General features: G+C 46.3%; 1 protein-coding gene and 1 long non-coding RNA gene across 2 annotated transcripts; one reads left to right on the plus strand and one right to left on the minus strand.

Annotated features, from left to right (window-relative positions):
* The first annotated feature begins 1,490 nt into the window (after positions 1 to 1,490).
* On the plus strand, positions 1,491 to 23,534 carry LOC139233618 (glycoprotein-N-acetylgalactosamine 3-beta-galactosyltransferase 1-like). The gene is made up of 3 exons (XM_070864026.1): positions 1,491 to 1,680; positions 3,479 to 4,146; positions 22,678 to 23,534. The coding sequence occupies exons 1-3, from the start codon at positions 1,491 to 1,493 to the stop codon at positions 22,864 to 22,866; spliced, it is 1,047 nt and encodes a 348-aa protein (XP_070720127.1). The 3' UTR covers positions 22,867 to 23,534.
* Positions 2,017 to 12,228, minus strand: LOC139233619 (uncharacterized). Its single transcript, XR_011588187.1, has 3 exons — positions 12,141 to 12,228; positions 7,562 to 7,638; positions 2,017 to 2,652 (listed from the first exon to the last, which is right to left on the minus strand). It is a non-coding gene; the product is annotated as an uncharacterized lncRNA (long non-coding RNA).
* Positions 23,535 to 24,428: the final 894 nt, after the last annotated feature.

Here is a 24,428-nt window from a genome sequence, read left to right on the forward strand (position 1 = left end):
TGTGGGCTTCTGGTGAGAATGGGATCAGCCTCGGCTTTGCTACTCTCCAATTCCAATTAGCCTTCTGACACCCACTGCCTAGGGTCAGGCACGAAGCATGATCTGGGGTACAGTTCTCTGCTTGGTGGGACATTGGATGTTTCAGGGTACGATTCTTTGCTTGGTGGCAGTGGGGAGGGGGTGGGGGGAAACGGAGACATCAAATGATCCAATCCAGATGGGCAGCACACTAATGGACAAGTTCTACAACTGCTCTTGTGTTAATACAAAATAGTTTTTGATTATTAACACAAACCTAATTGCACAACGTAAGGAATCAAGTCAGCAATCTGACTCCTGATCACACTCAAGGCAAGAGGTGTGAAACTAGTATAAGAAGTGGTATCACTTGGGCTTTGCACTGGTTACAATGTAACCTTGGCCTCATGTGATCTCAAGTCCCTGGTGGTACTTACACTTAAATTTAAATTTATCTAATATTAGCTGTGATCTTGTGCTGTCATTGACTCTGTCCTAACATTGAAAGGCAATTGGAGTATGCAAACATGCATGTGCATCTGGCCAGACTCCAACATGCAACCTTCAGCTTAATTGGTCTGCTGACTTTGCATTGCACTGTACATTGCACAGGTAACAGTTTGACATGGGTAAATATTACCATGAACTTATAGTCAAGGGAAATTAGATTTAACCTGGTTGAAAGTACAGGATGTAATTTTTCAATTTTCCTTCATTTCTCCCTTTCCCCAATAATGAGCCATTGGCCTTTGATTTCTAAATTGAATTATGGAGTTTAGAATCATTGAATCACTACAGCACAAAAGGAGACCATTTGGCTTGTCGATCCCGTGCCGGCTCTCTGCAAGAGCTCTTCAGCTCATCCCACTCTCCCACCCTTTCCCCGTAGCCCTGCAAATGTTTTTCCTTCAGGTCCGTATCCAATTCCCTTTTGAAAGCCACAATTGAGTCTGCCTCCACCACCCTTTCAGACAGCGCATTCCAGATCCCAACCACTCGCAGCGTAAAAAAGTTTTTCCTCATGTCGCCTTTGGTTCTTTTGCCAATCACCTTAAATCTGTGTCCTCTGGTTCTCGAGCCTTCCACCAATGGGAACAGTTTCTCTCTACTCTGTCTGGACCCCTCATGGTTTTGAACAAGAGCAAAATACTGCGGATGCTGGATTCCAAAACAAAAACAACAAATGCTGGAAACACCCAGCAGGTCAAGCAGCATCTGTGGCGAGAGAAACAGTTTGAGCACCTCTATCAAATCTCCTCGCAACCTTCGCAGCTCCAAGGAGAACAACCCCCAGCTTCTCTAGTCTAAAAAGCAAACAATTGGCTTTGCAACTGTGCCCTTGAACAGGTCATTTTGAAATCGATCTTGCATAGGAATAGGCGAAGGAAGTATCCTCGTAAGGGTTACTGCAGCTTAATTCATGGTCTTTCTCAAATTATGTGGTGATTTGTTTTTGCTTTTTTTAGAACACGATGGCAGCCTCAAGGTCCTTTATCAACTTTATCAACTTTATCACTGGGATTGTGATAGGAATTTTCATCTGCTCTTATTTTATTAGCAAGGCCACATTTCACATTCAACATAACATGCCGACTAATCACAACCGTCACAACTTCCATTATTACAGTTCCCTTGTGAAAGGAATGATGAATTTTAGTTCAAGTAAGTACCCAATCATTTACTTGTGACTGAAATTGATAAGTGGTGTTGTTTTAGTTATCCGTTTTTGCTCCTCGAGTTAGCAAAGCTGCTGAAATTCTAATTTTATTTAATCTTTTTATGTTTTGAGCAGTTATTTAACCCTTTTCATTCTTCCCGAGCCTGTGCTTCCCTTTTCACACTTGCAAAGTCCTCCTCGACTGGGGGAATGTGAACATAAGAAATAGGAGAAGGAGTGGGCCAATTGGCCCTTCGAGCCTTCTCTACCAACCCTGGCACTGTAGGATCTGCAGGTGGCTTTTCTGGTTGAATCCATAAGAGGCTGACTAGTCGGGTTCTTTCACTTGGCCGGCACTCGATGAGCCAGCCAACATCGCTAACTCCATATAAGGAAAATGCATGTGCTTTTTGTCATGGTTCCAGTTGACAAATCATTAAATGTTGCACTAGCACATCCCACAATACAGTGCAAAGTGTTTCATATTCGGACGAGCTTGAGTAAATATTGGGTTTCAGTCAGCTCACTCAATTTCAGTCAGAAACACAGGATAAAGTGGCTCAACAGTAAAGATCTATCATAATCCTGGAACTAACTAATGGTACATTTATTTGCACAGAGCTTAAATTCACAACATCTCAATGCACTGGCTAATGTGTGCTATTAAAGTTTAAAATAAAGAACCTCCTGGGGGCTGAGTCAGTAATTGGAGCACTTGGTGTGGTACAATGATGTACAGATCAGGAAGGTGGCAGGTTCAGTCCCTGATCTGTGCCGAGTTGGCTGTTCACAGCCAAGGTAGCGGAGGCAACACTGCAGTTAACATTTCAAACCCCAGACTAGGAAGAGGAACAATCAGACAGAGTTCCTGCTCCTGATTTCTGGCGTTGATTGTCTAGGCTTCCAAATGAAGAATATGCATTGTACTGCCTGGATCCATGGAGACATACCCCAAAAATGAGTCTGCTCTTTCAAGGCTGTAAGGGAGAAAAACATGTTTCAAGAAAGATGCGTATATAGGATTTAAAAGGCTACTGACGTCATGCGCTCAATATGCATGTGTATTTTGAGCAGAATGCTTAATTATCACAAACACTAGAAACCCTCACTGGCACTGCTCTTTGCTGGTTGATATTTGATGTGTGTAATTGCCCACAGAACAATAGTCGATGCATTTCAAATAATGACCATTATTATGTTTGAAGTGGGCTCACACCTAACACAGAAGCTTTGCATTGGAGGCAGTTCAGAGAAGGTTCACGAGATTGATTCCTAAGATGAAAAGGTTGACTTATGAAGAAAGGTTGAGCAGGTTGGGCCTATACTCATTGGAGTTTAGAAGAATGAGAGCTGATCTTATTGAAACATATAAGATTCTGAGGGGGCTTGACAAGGTAGATGCAAAGAGGATATTTCCCCTCGTGGGGGAATCTAGAACTAGGGGGCATAGTTTCAGAATAAGGGGTCGCCCATTTAGAACGGAGATGAGGAGAAATTTCTTCTCTCAGAGGGTCATAAATCTGTGGAATTCTCTGCCCCAGAAAGCTGTGGAGGCTGGGTTATTGAATATATTTAAAGCGGAGATAGAGAGATTTTTCAGCGATAAGGGATTAAAGGGTTATGGGGCGTGAGCAGGGAAGTGGAGCTGAGCCCAGGATCAGATCAGCCAATGATCTTATTGGATGGTGGAGCAAGCTCAAGGGGCCAAATGGCTTACTCCTGCTCCTATTTCTGATGGTTCTTATGGCTTACGTTTGGACGCAATGAAGGTGTTGCAATCTGTTTTTTTTTTATCATTGACAGAAAGTGATCACTCTGCGGCGGATGAGTTGCAAAGGAGAGTGCGTATCCTTTGCTGGGTGATGACCACACCCAAGAACCTGGAATTGAAAGCAAAGCACGTCAAAGCCACCTGGGGCAAGCGCTGCAGCATTCTGTTGTTCATGAGCTCCGAAAGCAATCCGGATTTTCCCACCATCGGGCTGGGAACGAAAGAGGGCAGAAAGGAGTTGTACCGGAAAACCATTGAAGCCTTCCGTTACGTGCACAAGCACCACATCAACAAGGCCGACTGGTTTTTGAAGGCTGATGACGACACCTATGTAGTCATGGACAATCTCAGATTGCTGCTTTCAAAGTACAACCCCGATGAGCCTGTGTATGTGGGCAGGCACTTTAAAACTGATCTCAAACAGGGGTACATGAGCGGTGGAGCCGGGTATGTTTTGAGCAGAGAAGCACTGAACAGGTACGTGGCAGCCTTTGGCGATAAGACCTGCAGTCATACTTCCCACGTTGAGGATATGGCGCTGGGAACATGTATGGAAATACTTGGAATTGCACCTGCAGATTCCAGAGATAATCACTTAAGAGAGACATTTTTGCCTCTTTCACTGCTGAGCCATTTGATAAAAGGCCGTCTGAGCAAAAGTTTCTGGTACTGGAAATACAGCAAGTACAACGCGACAGACGTAAGTTTGCTTCTTATTATACTCTGTACATAATCAACAGTAACTTGCATTTATAAAGCACCCTTCATGTTGCATAACGTCAAGCCACATGAGTATAGAGGACGCGGAGCCAAGCCTAGTCTGTACTCCCCCGATGTCCAGTAGGAGTTGGTATGCAACAATCAGGAACATGGGCCTGAATGAATCTCCCCCTCCCTGACCCAGAGACTCGATAGCCATTTGTAACACCCGTGTCACTGCCCTGGGCAAGATCAACGAACTGAGTACAAACCTGAGATTGAAGATGGGGCCTCCTTGGCCTGTATAAATCAGAGATAAATATCCCGTGCCTGAGATTTCCAGGGGCTGGGGGTGAGAGGCATATTGGTTGAACAAAGGAAGCATCCAGGCAGATGGTTCTACAGGGTAGTCAAAGGTTATGGTGAACAGGCAGGAAAGTGGGGTTGAGGCCACATCCTCTCTGCGTCTACCCTGTCAAGCCCCCTCAGAATCTTATATGTTTCAATAAGATGACCTCTTATTCTTTTAAACTCCAACCTGCTCATCCTTTCTTCATAAGACAACCCCTTCATCCCAGGAATCAACCTGGTGAACCTTCTCTGAATTGCCTCCAATGCAAGTATATCCCTCCTTAAATAAGCAGACCAAAACTGTACCCAGTTCTGCTGAGCCTTCTGTCTGGTTTGTTTGACTTTCCAAAGTTCTGCTGGAAGTGGGCACTTCTTGTGGCAGGGCAAGCCAGAAATGGCAGGAAGACACCAGCCATCCTGACGGAAGTGGATCCCAGACACTTTTTAAATGCTAGCTTGCCCCGCGGCAAATTTGGATTGCTTTTTACTGTGTCCGGCTGGCTTGGCAAGGTGCTGCAGTGAAAATCGCCCCGTCCCTCCACCACTGGTAAGCCAATCACACCAGACCAGTACGGGTGGCCACCCAAAATATTTCAATTGGCCTGACCCCTCGGGTTTTAAACTGGTCGGGGATATGGGCAGCAGGCAAGTGGGAAGTTCCCCTGGTTCATACCACTCCCCAGGAATTTTGGGCAACCTATCCTCTGAGCCGTCAAGGAAGCTGGCTTATTCTTGCATATAGTCAATGCTACTTTCCCTGTGGGAAGCAGCCAGCTATGAGAACATACATAAGAACATAATAAATAGGAGTGGGAGTAGGCCATTTAGCCCCTCGATCCTGCTCCTCCATTCAATAAGATCATGGCTGATCTGATCTTGGCGTCAACTCCACTTTCCTGCCTGTTCACCATAACCTTTGACGACCATGTAGTTCAAAAATCTGTCTATCTCCAGCTTAAATATATTCAATGACCCAGCCTCCACAGCTCTCTGGGGTAGAGAATTCCAAAGATTCACAACCCTCTGAGAGAAGAAATTCCTCCTCATCTCCATTTTAAATGGGCGACCCCTTATTCTGAAACTATGCCCCCTAGTTCTAGATTCCCCCACGAGGGGAAACATCCTCTCTGCATTTGCCCGCTCAGAATCTTATACATTTCAAAAAGATCACCTCTCATCCTTCTAAACTCCAATGAGTATAGGCCCAACCTGCTCAACCTTTCTTCATAAGATAACCCCTTCATCTCAGGAATCAACCTCGTGAACCTTCTCTGAACTGCCTCCAATGCAAATATTTCCCTCCTTAAATAAGGAGAACAGAACTGTACGCAATACTCCAGCTGTGGTGTGTGAGATTTGTACGACATTGAGAGCCTAACCTTGAGCGGCTGTACAACGCAGTGAGTGGAGAAGAATGTTCAACGCATTTGTTGCTTTTGTTACACTTCTGAATTATTACAGTCAATTAGAAGCCTTAAAATTGACTGGCACTGTGACTGGACATGAACAGATGATTGTAGTGCCTAGACGTAGTTTATAGAGTGTTTTTGGGATAAGAACTGAGTGTACAGTTGTAAGTGGAGACCTGAGGGTTTATCAGCTGTACCTGTCACAGACAATGGATGAGTTTCCCAGTGACACTGCGAGGGGAAAAAATCTTTCTCTGTCTGACAGTTCTTGGACTTTGCTCTTGAATAGCGCTGCCCTATATTTGGTTGTTAACAAAGTAGATGTCAATAATACCTCTGTTTGCATAGATATGTTCATCTGTTTGACTCATTAAATAAATTCATAACAATGACACCTTCCAATATCTGTCCAGCCATCACCAGCCTGGCTTTTAAAAGAATCCACTTGTGAAAACAATTCTCCTTCAGTTTTCCTGTCCCTTTTTTTGTGCTAAAGGAGTCAAGGATTATGGGGAGTGGGCAGGGAAGTGGAGTTGAGGCCAAGATCAGATCAGCCATGATCTTATTAAATGGCGGAGCAGGCTTGAGGGGCCAAATGGCCTACGCCTGCTCCGATTTCTTATGTTCTTACGTTGGGTGCTGGTGACATCAAAGGAAAACTGGCTCAGAGGCATTGAGGGGTGATGCAGAGTAAGGTTATGATTCCAACTCTTATGTGCCTCTCAATTATCCACAAGAGTTCTTTTTTTGGGGGGGGGGAACAATGTTTGTTTTAGAAAGTAACTAAAATGCAGTTGAGTGTTTTGAACTGATTTATCACAGACTCTGAGTTCATGATCCCGCAGGATGAGTAATTATTACATCTGGATGTCCAGTCCCTGGAATAATTTACCGTGATGCAGCTCTGATATTTAGTGTTGTCAGGATATTTTTTTGAAGAATATATCTATTTTTAAAACAGAAGGACCTGAGTCTTACCTGCACATGCTGGGGACCTGATTACATGATCTAAATAGGCCAATCAGAAGCCTAAACATTCACCTGGGAACATTTTCTGATTGGTGACCATTCAATGGCTGTTTGCAATAAATGGATTAACGCTCTATTTAAAGTAATACAGCAGGAAATTGAGACCTTAATTTTTACAGCAAATCTATATTTTTTAAAGACTTGCATCTATATAGCACCTTTCATGATCGTAGGACATCCCAAAGTGCTATATAGCCAATTATTTTTGAAGAGTAGTCACTGTTGTAACGTAAGAAACATACCAACCAATTTGGGTACAGCAAGGTTTCACAAACAGCAATGAGTTAATGGCCAGATAATCTGTTTTTGTTATGTTGATTGAGGGATAAATATGGGCCAAGACACCGGGAAGAGCTCCCCTGCTCTTCTTCATAATAGTGCCAGTGGATCTTTTACAACCACCTGAGAGGACAAACGGGGCCCCGGTTTAATATCTTATCTGAAAGACGGCACCTCTGACAGTGCAGCGGAGAGCTCCCTCAGTACTGCACTGGAGTGTCAGCCTGCATTTTGTGTTCAAGTCTCTGGAGTGAGACTTAGAACCCACAACCTTCTGACACAGAAGTGAGTGTGCTACCCACTGAGCCACGGCTGACCTATGATTGCCCATTGAAAGATTATCCCTACCGTGTCAAACTAGGGCTGGTCTCAATTATCCTCCCAGGAAGTGGACTGCATCCCTCCATTGTGGCAAATAATGAATTCTATGGAACAAATGCACACAATAATGCATGTTATAGAAGGTTTGGAAAAGCATCATTACAGACAATGAAACAGCCAAGACTAATGCTGTAATCGACCTCAATGTTAGCAATTACCATTTAGCAACAAAATCAAACCCTGTAACAGCTTGAGTTGAGAATGGAGAACCTCCCTTTCAGATCTGAACAATCAAACCAAATGGTTTGAATTTTCATTCTGAATATTTGATTGGATACTTTGGGTTTGAGTAACTAGTTCAATTACCCACCTGTCTTCAGGTAGATTGGAGGAGGAACTGAAAGGGAAGCTGTATTTCAGGCTCCATGGAGGCTATGCTCTATGCTCGTCAATGATATCTGTGTTAAGCTTGGTCAATGAATACCCGCACTAAGAAAATGGGAATTGGTGTCCATTTTAATTCCCGGATGCTGATCGGAAGGGGACATTAAATCCTGTGTTGCTGCGCACTCTCTGCCAGCTTTGGGTTAGAGCATTAATCAATAGTCAACAGGAACAAAATGAATACTAATCCCCATTCTGCAAGTATAGGTGATGAATGACTAAGCACATTGGTGGCATCAGCACAAATTCCAACCAGATTCCATCCCCAGTCTGAAATGTCAATCACCTCGAGGGTGTAATGCAGCAGAGTAATGCAGCCTATCTTCTAACTCATATAAGATTTGTGGAAACCTGTGCAGGCGACACAAAGAGACGGGAATAGTTTGTGTTGAAAGTGTTGTCCCCTTTCTCCTCTCCTTTAAGTAGCCAGGGAGAATGAGTTCAAGTCCATGATTCCTCATGTGGTGACTTCCAAGATCCAACTATGCAATTAGGAAGTGGTAGCAGGCACAGAGGAGGGGAGGGAAGGGGAGACCAGAGAAGAGGAGAGAGGAGGGGAAGGGAGGGGAGACCAGAGGAGAGGAGAGAGGAGAGAGGAGGGGAGGGGAGGGGAGGGGAGAGATTGGAGAGAAAAAGAACGAGATTCATCCAAAAAAAATCCAAAATGGCTCCCCAAAAAGTCAATTTATTATCCTGTAACAAAGCCAAGTTAACACAACTAAAATCATACAAAAGTTTTGGCTAGCTCCATGTCTAGTTTCTAAAATGGGAACAACACCCACCTTCTCTTGAAGTCCAACACACTTACCAAAAAGATGATGGGTGGCATGTCTACAATTTCCCAAGAGAAAGTGGTCGTGAATCTTTGGAATTCTCCACCCCAGAGAGCTGTGGAGGCTGGGTCATTGAATATATTTAAGGTGGCGATGGATAGATTTTTGAACTATAGGGGAGTCAAGGGTTATGGGGAACGGGCAGGGAAGTGGAGTTGAGGCCAAGATCAGATCAGCCATGGTCTTATTGAATGGCAGAGCAGGCTCGAGGGGCCAAATGGCTTACTCCTGCTCTTATTTCTTATGTAAAGCACCATGCAGGCTTTATTGTGAATCCGGGTGAGTGAAAATACATTTTTGTCAGAACCAAACACTGTCTTACCTATTGCAAGTCCACCTGGAACAGCCAGTAGCACATTTAAAGCTTATCACCATCAGCCTTGTTCAGTAGGGGAGTTTCCATTTTGGTTTATCAGGTGTTTGTTGTGTGTCTTGTAATCTCATGGGTTTTATATCCTTTGCCTCCTGGACTCAATTAGTGGCAGATGGCAGGCGAGGAGCTGTCAGCAGGACAGATGTTAGTCATTGTACCAAACACGTGGATTTGTGAGCAATGCTTTGGGTTAGTTGTGAAATATTTTTATGACCCTAGAACAAGAGCCTAGAACATGACCCTTGAGCAGATGCGGTGAGAGGTATTGACAGTTCTTAACATTTTGTTTCTTTGAAACTGTACTCCTATTGCAGAATAAAGAAAGTTTCCAAGTCAGATATTTCACCAATAATCAAATCCAAATGGCAGCTATCACAGTTTGTAATGGACTCATTCGGACCAAAAGGTCCAAGGATTGATTGCTGGGCTTTGCTGAATTAGCTGAACTCATCTAGGGTGCGACCGTTGGCATAAGGAACAAAAAGTTTCCAGTGACTGCTGTTGAAAGGTGTACCACCTTTCTTTTGTCTGATACGAACATAAGAATTAGGAGCAGGAGTCGGCCATATGACCCTTTGAGCCTGCTCCACCATTCAATAAGATCATGACTGATCTTCAACCTCAACTCCACTTTCTCGCCCGCTGCCCATATCCCTTGATTCCCTTTGTATCCAAAAATCTATCTATCTCAACCTTGAATATACTCAATGACTCATCATCCACAGCCCTTTCAGGTAGAGAATTCCAAAGATTCACAACCCTCTGAGTGAAGAAATTCCTCCTCCTCTTATCCTGAGACTATTTCCCCCCGAGTTCTAGACTCTCCAGCCAGGGGAAACAACCTCTCTGCATCTACCCTGTCAATCCCCCTCAGAATCTTATATGTTTCAATGAGATCACCTCTCATTCTTCTAAACTCGAGAGAGTATAGGCCCAATCTACTCAAATTCTCCTCAGAGGACAACCTTTGTTGCACTGCCTCCAAGGCATGTATGTCCTTTCTCAGATAAGGAGACCAAAACTGTGCACAGTACTCCAGGTGTGATCTCACCAAAGCCTTGTACAATTGTAGCAAGACTTCCTTACTCTTATACTCTAACCCCCTTGCAATAAAGGCCAACATGCTATTTGCTTTCCTAATTGCTTGCTGTACCTGCGTGCTAACTCTCTGCGTTTCCGGTACGAGGACACCGAAATCTCTCTCAACACCAACATTTAATAGTTTCTCACCCATGTTAAAAATGTTCTGTTTTTGTATTCTTCCTACCAAATTAAATAACCTCACACTTCCCCACATTATACTCCATCTGCCATCTTATTGCCCACTAACTTAACCAGCCTATGGGGCTGAAATTGGTGGAGGTTGCGCCCGCAGCCGCTGAGGTTCCACCGGAAATGTAGTTTTTCTGGGCGATTCCTCTGGAACAGCCCATCTGCTGTCCAGGTTCCGCCCGGCGGGAGGTTCTTTTCCCGTGCTCCATATCTCATGTAATGCTCTTCTGACTATCAGTTGCAGCGATGCGCCATTTCTTTACATCTTCTACCTCTCCCTTGTTCAGCCTGATATAATCCCATACCCTCTGCGCAGTTACAATATGTGCCTAAATATGTTCCGCATTAAATGCTCTCATAACTCTTGGAGGGCATCGCCACTGAGCCTTTACCATCTTTCGTTACTCATTGCCGCTTCCTCTACTACACCTTCCCTTCAACGAAGTCATATGGAGTTACATATCTGAACTCTTTCTGTGCAGGATAAGGTCCATCACATTACTCTTGCGCCCGCCCATGCCGGATGCTGCATGTCGCCCATTTTGGTCAGCGATGCTGGCCTCCGATCGACCTGTCGCCCGTCAGAAGGACCGCTGGCAAAAAGCAGGTGTGAGCTGGCCGTGAGTCAGGCGGCAGGGAGGAGGGCTCTGAGTGCTGCACATCATGGCTATGGTGCAGATGCTGGACCATGAGGAGTGGGACTGCTGGGAAAAGATTAGGTGGATGTTGCTTTAATTTATTGTTGATAGCCATGTTTCTTCTGGATGTGATAAAAGAGACTGAAATGTGGTCTAGGCTGATGGAGACTTTTTTCTTTGACCTTGCTGAAAGACCTTCATCGAGAAGCCCAATGGCGAAGGCAAAATAATTATGAATAAGTGAAAAGTCTTCAGCATGTCACATTTTATGCAGCCAAGCTGATTAATTAATTCTGTGACACAGTCCTTCAAGAAGTTCTCAGGGATAGCACTACATATAACATAGAGGGTGAGAGGGTTAGGGTTAGAATGATCTATTTATTGTAAGCCTGAGACAGCTGCAGACTCTGACAGCATTTGCATGGGAGGAAAAAGGTATAAAGTTACATCTATTCGACTTTAGGGGCAGCACGATTACAGAGCAAACTGGGGAAGGACTACGATCAATAGAACACAGCAAGAGACAAGCACCGCAGTGACGCAGTGGCCTACCGTTGAGGTTTCAACAGCTAGACTGTCACTATCGCCTTGTTAATGTGTTTTTCTTTGAACTACAAGGAAACTACTTCATAAAATCTGTTCTGATTCATCTAAAAAGACGTACCCAGCATGCCTTGTTGTGGTGACAGACATAAGTCTATTCTGAGAAATGTAATAAATCTGACAGATCAAATAACTCTCACAGCACATAGAGTAATGTGATGGACCTTATCCTGCACAGAAAGAGTTCAGATATGTAACTCCATATGACTTCGTTGAAGGGAAGGTGTAGTAGAGGAAGCGGCAATGAGTAACGAAAGATGGTAAAGGCTCAGTGGCGATGCCCTCCAAGAGTTATGAGAGCATTTAATGCGGAACATATTTAGGCACATATTGGGCCCAAGTTTCCACAAGAAAAAAAAAAGGGCACCCCTCCGAGCTGGGCGCCCGTTTATCGCGCCTAAAACGGCGCCTAAAAAAATCCTCGGTATTCTCCACCTACTTACAGGTCTTCTGGCCCTCGGCGGAGCCAGCACGAGCTGTGGGGGGGGCGGAGCCAGGTCCCTGCGCTGAAAACAGTGCCGGGACCTCTGCACATGCGCGCTACAGTGGGCACGCAAGTGCAGTAGCTCCAGGCGCCGAACTGTGTGGGAGGGGCCCGAAGTACGCAGCCCCTAGCCCTGGCTGAATGGCCTCACTGGGGCTGCGTCAATGAGGCTCCTCCCACGGCCAACTCCTGCTCCCCCCCCCCCCCCCACCCGACCCGACCCGACACCCGCGCCCCCCCCCCCCCCCCGCTGACCAGACACCCGCTCCCCCCCCCGCCCCGACCCGAGACCCGCTCCCCCCCCCCCCCCGCCGCCGACCAGACCCGACCCGACACCCGCTCCCCCCCCCCCCCCCCCGCCGCCGACCAGACCCGACCGACACCCGCTCCCCGCCCCCCCCCCCGGCCCCGACCCGACACCCGCTCCCCCCCCCCCCGACTGACCCGACCCGCGCTCCTGTTCCCCGACCTGACACGCCCCCCCCCCCCCGCTCTCTCTCCTCACCCCCCCCTGCTCTCTCTCCTCACCCCCACCCCTCTCTCCCTCCCTCCCTCCCCTCTCCCTCTCCCTCCCTCTCTCTCTCTGTCTCTCCCTCCCTCCCTCTCCCTCTCTCCCCCTCCCTCCCGCTCAGCGGCACGAACGGCTGCAGAATTCTCCCTGGCTGAAGCACTTTCACACAGGTAGGAAGATGGTTTATTTAATCTTTTCTTGGCTTATAAATGTTTATTCAGGTTGGATTTATTTGTATAATATTTATAGAAGTATAAATAAAGATCTATTGTCGAATTTAATGAGTTCCCTCCCCCCCACCTCGTTCTGGACGCCTAATTTGTAACCTGCGCCTGATTTTTTAATGTGTAGAACAGGTTTTTTCAGTTCTACAAAAATCTTCACTGGCTCCATTCTACTTTAGTTTGGAGTACATTTTCACTGTGGAAACTTTCAAATCAGGCGTCAGTGGCCGGACACGCCCCCTTTTGAAGAAAAAATTCTGTTCTAAACTAGAACTGTTCTACCTGACTAGAACTGCAGAAAAAAAAATGTGGAGAATTGCGATTTCTAAAATAGTCCGTTCTCCACCAGTTGCTCCTAAAAATCAGGCGCGAATCATGTGGAAACTTGGGCCCATTGTAACTGCGCAGAGGGTATGGGATTATATCAGGCTGAACAAGGGAGAGGTAGAAGATGTAAAGAAATGGCGCATCGCTGCAACTGATAGTCAGAAGAGCATTACATGAGATATGGAACACGGGAAAAGACATTTAATGGACTGCAATGTAACTGATGACCATGTCATCTCAGGGGTGGCACTCCGCATGTTTGGCCTTGGAAAAAATCGGTTGAAGTGCAAGCCTTAAGGTCTGCCCTGCAAATAGGTAAAGTGAGAGTAATTGAATGGCAGGCTTCCTGCATTGGTGACCCTTCCTTGTCACGTTGCGATGGCCTGATGACAGGACCCATTATACAGTGCAGTCATATGTGGATGGGAAGATATTGCTGATAAAGCAGATGACCTGAGGGACAGATGTGTTTCTCACAAGGCACCACACATGACGTTAAAATCAGACACTCACCAAGAGAGGGTTAACAGTATGAGTGTGTTTACAAGTGCACAATAACAAAGGTTATAACATTTACAAACATTTACACCACCAACACCCACCCCTCTACCTGGCACTACCACCTCTCTTCCCCCCCCCTTGAAGCGATGCACAAGCTCCTCTTCCTCGCCCCGCCTATACCATGGTGTGCCGCTCCCCTGCCCCTCACTGCCTCTGGTTGAGGAGGTTGTGCAGGAGAGCAGCGGGATGTCTACTGCTGGTCAAGCTGAGGTGTGAGCCGTGCCATCTCACATTCTGCCAGCAAGGAGTTCCATCTCTACATGGGCACACCAATAATGGGCAACAAAGTGTGTGGTAAATCACGAGTGCCTTAACATTGCATGACCTTTCATGCCATGAGTGTGGCTCAGACCACAGATTAGTATAACCTGACCATGCTGTAGCACCAGATCTGCATCAACCGTTGTGGTTGCATGGCGGCGGTCACCCACCAATACCAACGCCGCTCCTCCAGCCTGCTCAATTTGACCACCTCTGCTGGTCCCCCCTCCCGTCCCACGCAGGTTTGCTGCCTTAGATGCTTTTTTCTTCTGCACAAAGAAACGTTGCAGCCTTTAGTCCCTTTGCCGATGTCCCCCACACACACTCCCACACACACACACATCTGGCGCATAACCCTTTTGGCGTTGGACAGGAGGGGACGAATCCATTTTTACTCACTCTTGCTCCTACCACCAAATCGTTCCACTGTTTCTGGCATTGGCCCCCATCCCGCTCAACGTTGCCCATTACGCTCACGATCTCAGCGATCTCCCTCCAAGTGCATCGGTATTGTGATGGTGGAGGCTTGCCACGTCCATCCGGGGTGAGGTCTTTGTACCTGCGCTCCACCTCCGTTACTAGCTCCTCCAATTCCTCCTCATTAAACCGGGGAGCTCTGGGCCTGGTTTTGCCAGTATTCATGGCAGATTTCTGGCCACTCATCGTCAACGATGAAACGAATGGCTGCTCAAGAGTTTGTGGGTCTCAATTTCTCCGACTGCCTCCTCTCAAATGCAAACTCTCCTCTCCAACCTCCAACTCTCTCCTCTCCAATCTCCACCTCAAACTCTCCCCTCACAGCTGGAAGAAAATGGTGTGCCTTTATACACATGTGCAGAAGACCCAGCAGCCTCAAATGCGGCCGAAATGACGTGAGATGGGATAAAAAAACGACACCAAAACAAATTGCCATGCATGCGCATGCACATGAAAGGGGCTCCAACTGCCGCACACTGATGACGCTGGCCGCTCACACCCGTTCCCGCTCGCCGACTCCCGCTGCCTGCCGCTGCCGCCCACACAACGGAGCCGAAACTGGCTGCCGGCGGCAGCGGGCAGCAAAAAGGTAGGCGCCGCCCAGGGACTGCCGAGACATGGGCGGGCCTTACTGGCAATTAAATTCGGCCCCTATATCCCTTTGCAGGCTCTTTGTGTCCTCCTCACAGCTTGCTTTCCCACCTAGCTTTGTACTGTCAGCAAATTTAGATATATTGCACTCGGTCCCTTCATCTAAGTCACTAAGGTTGATTATAAATAGCTGAGGCCCAAGCACTGATCCTTGCAGCACCCCACTAGTTACAGTCTGCCAACCGGAAAATGACCCGTTTATCCCTACTTTCTGTTTTCTGTCCGTTCACCAATCCTTTATCCATGCTGATATATTATCCTCAATCCCATGAGCTCTTGGGGCCGAAATTCAGCCTCCCAAAATGGCCACTTAGCACCAGAACGCGGCGGTGGAGTCGAACGGCCGCCGACTTCCGGTCCAATGGCCGCCACGATGGAAATTCACCTCGGGGATTTTTCTGGCGGTCCCCACTTCCACTCCGCTACTGCCGACCGTCCTAAGTGTGTCATCAAAGCGCGCACCGCCGATCTCCCGCATCTCCATGGCACCCCAACCGTGAACGTTAGCTGGAAAAATCATAGATCCGCCGCGCGGTGCCCTCAAAAGCTTTTTCTGTCGGTGCACCTTCCTTTCACTCTGTGAGCCACGGCAGCATGGCGGCCCTTTCAAGGGAAGGGCACACTGCCGTGGCTGCCATGTTTGTTTTTGCCGGACGACTTCCCGATCGGCCCAACAATTATGGCCCTAGGTTCAGCCGGGCCGCCAACGGGCAGCCTGGCACCCCCCCCCCTCTTGCGAGCCAGGCTGCTGGCCCGGCCGAAACCCTCCCTGGTGGCATAGTGGCCGAGCCTAAATAACCGCTGCTTCTCTCCCCTTTAAATGAGGGGACAGACGCGGTGATGCACACACGCACTGACGTCAGCACCGCTCCGCCGCTGACTGACAACGGCGGAAACTTCGTCCCGACCCCACTTCTGCCCCACTTACCGCCACACTTCCACCCCCATTATGACTGACTTCTGATCCGCTCCCAAAAAATTGGCAAAGAGCTGAAAATGGATCAACTAAACTTTCCATTATTGTACAGATTGCCCAAAAATGGGACGTTATTTCCAGCGTGGGCGGTTATTATGGGTTTTGAGATCGCCGGATTATTGCCCATTTTCAAACTCCCTAGTTTCCACTGTATAAAATTGGCGTTAGCGGGAGCGATGTGTAATGAGCGTTAGCGGTATTTTTTTTTCTTCTGTCGTAAAATGTTGGGCGTCCATAGCAACGGTCTTTTCCCACGTTTCAGCAGGTCAGGGGTCACCAACACATGCGCAGAAGAGGAGAGAGAGAGAGAGAGAGCAGAGAGGAAGAGAAAGCATGTGTGGGTTTGTTGTCTGGGTCTTTGTGGTTTGTTTGGCTGTTGTGGGAGGTTGGAACAATTTTTGTGAGGAGTAGTAACAAAATATAGCACTATTTAGTTTGGTGAGACAGAAATATCGGGAGAAAAAAAATTAATAAAATGGAAGGCAGGGAGGAGGCGAGAGAGCATGATGTGGAGATGGAGGAGGCTGGAGAGGGCAGTGAGGTTGGAGAGGCGTTGGAGATGGGAGGATGAAAAAGAGCGAGGGGATTCTCGGACGAGGCAAATGCTGCCCTCCTGCAGGAGGTGGAGTCGCGTTGGGGTCAATTGACCTGGGGTGGGCATGGGAAGCCCACCCCGAAGGTGTATCAGAAGATTTGGGCCGAAATCGCTGAGGTGGTCTCATCGGTGATGCATGAGATGCGTGAGGGCAACCAGTGCCGCAAGCGCTGGAACGACCTTGTCGGCTCCGGCTGAGTAAGTATTACATTTATTTACATTTACTTATATCTTTATATAATTGGAATTATAAGTGTAATGAGTAAATAAATTCAGATCTGATGTATTGCAGTTATATTGGTAATGTTTTACTCAAATCCTACGTTTACAGTATATGTGTTTAGGTTAATAATGATAATAATAATTATAACATCTGTCGGTTATGTGTTGTATCAATATCTGTGACAGTACCTAGCAATGATCTTATGCAATGATCTTATGCCATGTCGTGCTGTTGTTACCTTTTGCAGAAGAAGCTTTCGAAGAATAGGGCTGAGCAGCGGTCCACAGGTGGTGGCCCACCAGTCATGTGTGAGCTGACCGATATCGAGGAGCAGGCTCTAGTGGGGATCCACACCCAGTCGGCCACGCGTGCAGCAGCAGAACCAAATGTTATGCCACGTGAGTAAAGGATACACCATTGCGTGATGTAAAGTCAATAGATGCCACACCCACTCATATCCGTACAATAAATTATAGCTGATTGATGAAAATGTTATGTAATTACTGATGGGCTCATGAAAATCATTGTAATGCAGAATTTGGTCATGTTCATTAAATGTGATGTCTGTGATTATTTTGATAACAGTAGTGCTGTTCGCGTGCATATGCTGTGTGTAGCGTTTGAATTACCCTGTGACCCTCGCACCCACTTCTCTAATTACCTCATTTATGTTTTGTAGCTCAGCCAAGAGCGCAGTCATAGGCAACAGCACCGAGGCAAAGTATGGATCCGGCATCGACATCGGCGGTGGATCATGCTTCTGGTGGTGAGGAGCCCCGAATCTCGCCCATTGAGCTGCAGGGTGCCCTCTCCATTGATGACAGTGAGGAGTTGGAGGAGCCTGCAGCAACAAGCTCCATGTCAAGCACACCGATGACATTTAGTGCTCCTGCGGCCATATCCTCCTCCACCGTGGAGGTGGCAGGCCTGAGCACTTTGCCGCAGGGCACATCAAGTGTCTCCATGCTGGCGCTGGCGCCCACCCCGCGGAGGTTGGTTCGACACAGCAGGACTGCTCCACGATCGGCAGATCTCAGCGGGGACATGGTACACTTGTCCAGGAGGAGTGTTGACATAGGTCAGCAGATCCTCCAGACAATGGGAGGTATATCCCAACAGCTGGCCACAATATCCGCGACCATGAAGGAGAACATGCCGTGGATGGCGGTGGCCCTGGAGGTGATAGCCAGGAATACTGGTGCCAGAGGGCTACCAGCATTCCCGAATGCAGCACTGAACCCCAAGGTACCGCACCCCCATTGCCAATGACACATGCGAGCCAGGAGGAAGCTCTTGCTTCTGGCTCGGAGGACGTTCCCTCCTCGGGACAGTCCTCTCCAGCATCCGGCCAACCAGCGGATCTGCAGTCATCCCCTCCAATGAAGCAGTGCCAGAGGAGCACTGCGGCAAGGCGGCTTGGAGTCGGGAGGGGAAGGGGAAAGGGGTAGAGGTGGGGAGAAGATGCAGGGGGGAAAAGGAAAGTGAGGTGCATGGCCACAGGAGCTGGAGTTGTGACATTATTGATCTTGCTTTTGTTGCTCGTGAATAAATGTTGGGAGGTTTGGGGGAAGGGGGGTGGGGATACCTTGTTTTTTTTGCATTTGTGTTATTTGTGTCAGTATTCTTATTGGAAATGTTGAAAACTTAATAAATGATATAAATGTTATAAATTTGTTGTGGGGTGGGGTGATTTTTAGTGTTATAAGTATGAAGTAATACAAATATTATCATTACATTTATTTTATTTAACATAACATTGTTGCGCATTTTCTCAGATAAGACCGCTTCTCCCTGTAAGTGCGTGGGGTGTTAAGTTCTCGTCCTCCTTCTCCATAGTCTGCCACCTCTTTGATTGGGCACATAATGCTCTTCAGTATACCTTCTGCCATCTCTCGCCTGCAGCATGTGCGTAGTCATCAAGACAGGCTGAGAAATTACAGTCCCCAATACAATAACTATCCGATTTACAAAATGGCGTCCAGACCACTGAGTCAAGGTCAGGTGAGGGTAACTTATTCTCAGCGTTTGTTTCAGCGAGCGATATTTTCGGCGATATGTATGCGAGATGCCAGAAGTAACGCTCGGCGATATTATGGGTGTTAGTTTCCATTTTTCTGACTTTTATGGCAAAAAAAAAATGGGTTGATGGTATTATTAATTCTCGGCATTAACTATATGTCGAAAGTAACGCTGGACGATAAGTGAGCGATAAATGGGCATAAGTTTCCATTGTTTGGCTAAATGGGCAATATCTGGGCGTTATACCTCATCTCAGTGTTAAAACGAATGTTAAGTGGGTGGTAGCAATGCAAAAGTTATGGAAAGTCTAGCCTCAAGAGTCCCACTCATCTGACCTGATGGTAAAAACACTTAGAAAACAGTAGGTGGGCCAGGTTTCTGGCAGGGGTGAATTTCTACCCCCTCATCTTGCATAGCAACCTTATCGAACGCCTTTTGGAAATCCAAATATACTAAATCCATTGACAGTATAATGGCTGCTGAGATTAGCGCAGGAGCCATACAGACTAGGAGAGACCCAGGTTTAATCCCTGGTCCACACTGAGTTAGCTGATCTCAGACAGGCTGGTGGTAGGGACATTACATTTCAACTTGCTGCTCGGACATAAAACTGGCATTGCAGATCGCCTGCCCATTATCTCCATCGCCCCATTTTCATTTCCATTGAAAGAGCATGAAGTTCTTCCGCTATACTGACCAGCAGTCCTCCCTCGGGATAAGGACAACGCTGGCAAGGTTCAATTTGTTATCCACCCTGAATTGCTCCACCAACACTATTTGGAAAAATTAGATCAATTAATTATTCATCAAATAATTAAGTTTGTGGGATCTGCACTTCAAAGTAATTCATTGTACATGAAGAGCTTTAAAGTTTTTCTGAGAGGTGTGATAAGGTGCTGGATAAGAATATAAGAATTATGAGCAGGAGTCGGCCATTCAGCCCCTCGAGCCTGCTCCACCATTCAGTAAGATCATGGCTGATCTTCTACCTCAACTCCACTTTCCCGCATTATCCCCATATCCCTTGATCTTATTAATATTCAATAATCTATCGATCTCTGTCTTGAATATACTCAACGACTGAGCCTCCACAGCCCCCTGGGGTGGAGAATTGCAAAGATTCACCACCCTCTGAGTGAAGAAGTTTTTCCTCATCTCACGCCTAAATGGCCGACCCCTTATTCTGAGACTGTGACCCCTGGTTCTAGACTCCCCAGCCAGGGGAAACATCCTCCCTGCATCTACCCTGTCAAGCCCTGTAAGAATGTTGTAAGTTTCAATGAGATCACCTCTCATTCTTCTAAACTCTAGAGAATATAGGCCTAGTCTATTCAATCTCTCCTCATAGGACAATCCCCCCATCCCAGGAATCAGTCTGGTGAACCTTTGTTGCACTCCCTCTATGGCAAGTATATCCTTCCTTAGGTAAGGAGACCAAAACTGAATATAATACTCCAGGTGTGGTCTCACCAGGTCCCTATATAATTGCATTAAGACATCTTTGCTCTTATACTCAAATCGTTTTGTAATTAAGGCCAACATATCATTTGCTTTCTTAATTGCTTGTTATACCAGTATGTTAACTTTCATGTTAGCTAAATGCAAATCATTTTTTAACACATGCTAGGATTCAGTGATGCATGAGGGTAATTAACAACTGCGTGTAGACTCTTTTCCTTTGGAATATATTATCAGAGCCAATGCCACATGAGCTCAGTGGCAATTAAACAATAATAGATCTATGTAAACCTATGGACTCGGCTAGGATGACTTTGATTTGAATCCTTCCATCACTCCTGCTCATCCCTTTAATCATCATCATAGGCAGTCCCTCGGAATCGAGGAAGACTTGCTTCCACTCTAAAAATGAGTCCTTAGGTGGCTGAACAGTCCAATATGAGAACCACAGTTCCTGTCACAGGTGGGACAGAAGGTTGTTGAGGGAAAGGGTGGGTGGGGCTGGTTTGCTGCACGTTCCTTCTGCTGCCTGCGCTTGGTTTCTGCATGGTTTTAATGACCAATAACTGCAAAACAAATTTAAAACAAATTGTTCTTGAACCAGCTTAAGTACAGTTAGGTTAATAAAAAATAATTCAATTCTTGATGTTGGGGACATGTACCTTATGGGTCCCTATGTTCTGTGGTTCAGGACATTATTAGTTGTCATGGGGAGGTCCTGCAGCCACTTTTAAAATGAGGAAATCTAAGGCTGAGGCCCACTGTGAAGCCTATAAAATGCTTGGGGAAGCGGAGGACTGAGGTAAGTCAAGAAATCCACAGTTTGTGGTCATGGGAAATTATGCGTTTGAGTCGGGTTTGCTTGTTTTTGAGGGATAAGTTGTGCTCGGAACATATTAAAACCTGAACCGTGGCTCCTTGATACTGATTAATGCACAGTAATGTGAAGTGGTTATCAGCTCATGTTCATACATGAATGGTGGGGGTCTCACCTGTATATTTATTCCTTCTCCTCTTCCTCCTGCCAACTCCCATCCACCACTCCCCAAAACATAGAAACATAGAAGCATAGAAAATAGGTGCAGGAGTTGGCCATTCGGCCCTTCGAGCCTGCACCACCATTCAATAAGATCATGGCTGATCATTCACCTCAGTACCCCTTTCCTGTTTTCTTTCCATATCCCTTGATCTCTTTAGCCATAAGGGCCATATCTAACTCCCTCTTGAATATATCCAATGAACTGGCCTCAACGACTCTGTGCAGTAGGGAATTCCACAGGTTAACAACTCTCTGAGTGAAGAAGTTTCTCCTCATCTCAGTCCTAAATGGCTTACCCCTTATCCTTAGACTGTGTCCCCTGGTTCTGGACTTCCCGAACATTCTTCCTGCATCTAACCTGTCCAGTCCCATCAGAATTTTATATGTTTCTATGAGATCCCCTCTCATCCTTCTAAACTCCAGTGAATACAGGCCCAGTTGATCCAGTCTCTCCTCATATGTCAGTTCAGCCATCCCGGGAATCAGTCTGGTGAACCTTGGCTGCACTCCCTCAATAGCAAGAACGTCCTTCCTCAGATTAGGAGACCAAAACTGAACACAATATTCCAGGTGAGGCCTCACCAAGGCCCTGTACAACTGCAGTAAGATCTCCCTGCTCCTATATTCAAAACCCCTAGCTATGAAGGCCAACATACCATTTGCCTTCTTCACCGTCTGCTGTACCTGCATGCCAACTTTCAATAACTGATGTACCATGACACCCAGGTCTCGTTGCACCTCCCCTTTTCCTAATCTGCCACCATTCAGATAATATTCTGCTTTCGTGTTTTTGGCCCCACAGTAGCTAACCTCACATTTATCCACATTATACTGCATCTGCCATGCATTTGCCCACTCACCTAACCTGTCCAAGTCACCCTGCAGCCTCTGAGCGTCCTCCTCACAGCTCAAATCACCACATAGTTTAGTGTCTTCTGCAAACTTGGAGATATTACACTCAATTCATTCATGTGGCATTCCAAAATGTGGCTTTTTGACTAGAATTCAGAACAATATTTCATAGTTCAACAAATTTCTTAATTCTACTTTGGAGATAAAAGAGACTGCATCTGTGGTAACATAATCGAAGTGATGTTCACAGTTTAAAATCTTTGAGAAAAGGTTGCCGTTTCTCTGTTTTCGGTGGTAACTAATAGCTTCCTTCTTTCTCCAGGGTCCTGAGTGCTGCTCCGACTTGGCAATTTCCTTTCACTACGTATACCCTAAGCTGATGTATATTCTGGAGTATTATATTTATCACCTGCGTGCTGTGGGATACAAATACAGAAAAAATACACATTTCCCAGGCCCAACCAAAACACTGGAACTGGCTAAAGACGGGAAGAACAAGGGAAGGAGGTAAAATTGATACACAGGAATCAAACGTCAATTTTCTTTCCAACTTCATTGAACAAGATATCCAGCAGAGGGAATTATATATTCAGCACACCTAACTTATAACAACAACAACTATCATTTATATAGTGCCTTTAACGTAGTCAAACGTCCCAAGCTTCACAGGAACATTATCAAACAAAATTTGACACCGAATGGCATAAGGAGGTATTTGGACAGATGACCAAAAGCTTGGATAAAGAGATAGGTTTTAACGTCATCTTAAAGGAGTCTTGGCAGAGAGGCAGAGAGGTTTAGGGAGGGAATTCCAGAGGTTAGGGCCTCGGCAGCTGAAGGCACGGTCACCAATGGTGGAGCGATTAAAATTGGGGAGGCAGATTATCTTCATTTTCTATTATCGCCCGAATCACCAAGATGGTTGACTTTCACTTGGTACAATTACAAACAAGCTTGTGTATTTCTCAGAAAGAGAGAGTATGAACACACAAAATCAAAACACCATTCCTACTCAGGACGTGTATCATATGGAACAGGGTCAAGATCTATACAATGCTGAGAATTACAATTCTGTTGGTGACAATCATCTGTCCACTTTAGTACTGAATATCTCGGAGCCCCATCAGTGAAGAAATTCGAGCAACTTCATATTGAGGTCTGTCACAATGGTAATAAAATGTCGCAGATTATTTCTCTTGCTGTAACAAATAAAAATATTCTCTGCGATGGTGTCACTGTTTATTTTGGGTGTCTCAGACTGTCTTTCAGAAGCTAGGATAGAGTCCCTGGGAATGTTTCAGTATTGGCAGGGGGTCTCCCAAAGTGGGACAATATTGGCAGAGAGTCTCATGGAATGGGTCATTATTGGCAGGAGGTCTCAGAGTGGATCAATATTTGCAGGGGGTCTCAGAGTGGGTCAGTATTGGCGGAGGGGGGGTCTCTCAGAGTGGGTCAGTATTGGCGGGGTCTCTCAGAGTGGCTCAGTATTGTCAGGGGGTCTCAGAGTGGGCCAGTATTGGCGGGATCTCTCGGAGTGGCTCAGTATTGGCAGGGTGTCTCTCATAGAAACATAGAAAATAGATGCAGGATTAGGCCATTCGGCCCTTCTAGCCTGCACCGCCATTCAATGAGTTCATGGCTGAACATGCAACTTCAGTACCCCCTTCCTGCTTTCTCGCCATACCCCTTGATCCCCCTAGTAGTAAGGACTTCATCCAACTCCTTTTTGAATATATTTAGTGAATTGGCCTCAACAACTTTCTGTGGTAGAGAATTCCACAGGTTCACCACTCTCTGGGTGAAGAAGTTTCTCCTCATCTCGGTCCTAAATGGCTTTCCCCTTATCCTTAGACTGTGACCCTTGGTTCTGGACTTCCCCAACATCAGGAACATTCTTCCTGCATCTAACCTGTCTAAACCTGTCAGAATTTTAAACGTTTCTATGAGGTCCCCTCTCATTCTTCTGAACTCCAGTGAATACAAGCCCAGTTGATCCATTCTTTCTTGATAGGTCAGTCCCGCCATCCCGGGAATCAGTCTGGTGAACCTTCGCTGCACTCCCTCAATAGCAAG

The sequence above is a fragment of the Pristiophorus japonicus genome, chromosome 21 (assembly GCF_044704955.1).
Source record: "Pristiophorus japonicus isolate sPriJap1 chromosome 21, sPriJap1.hap1, whole genome shotgun sequence".
NCBI classification, from domain to species: domain Eukaryota; kingdom Metazoa; phylum Chordata; class Chondrichthyes; family Pristiophoridae; genus Pristiophorus; species Pristiophorus japonicus.

What these genes read in the sequence shown, in the direction of transcription:
- LOC139233618 (XM_070864026.1), top strand. Translation starts at nt 1,491, where the DNA reads ATGGCAGCCTCAAGGTCCTTTATCAACTTTATCAACTTTATCACTGGG. An exon ending in AATGATGAATTTTAGTTCAA is followed by an intron (nt 1,681 to 3,478) that starts GTAAGTACCCAA and finishes TATCATTGACAG; the next exon opens with AAAGTGATCACTCTGCGGCG. An exon ending in GCAAGTACAACGCGACAGAC is followed by an intron (nt 4,147 to 22,677) that starts GTAAGTTTGCTT and finishes TTCTTTCTCCAG; the next exon opens with GGTCCTGAGTGCTGCTCCGA.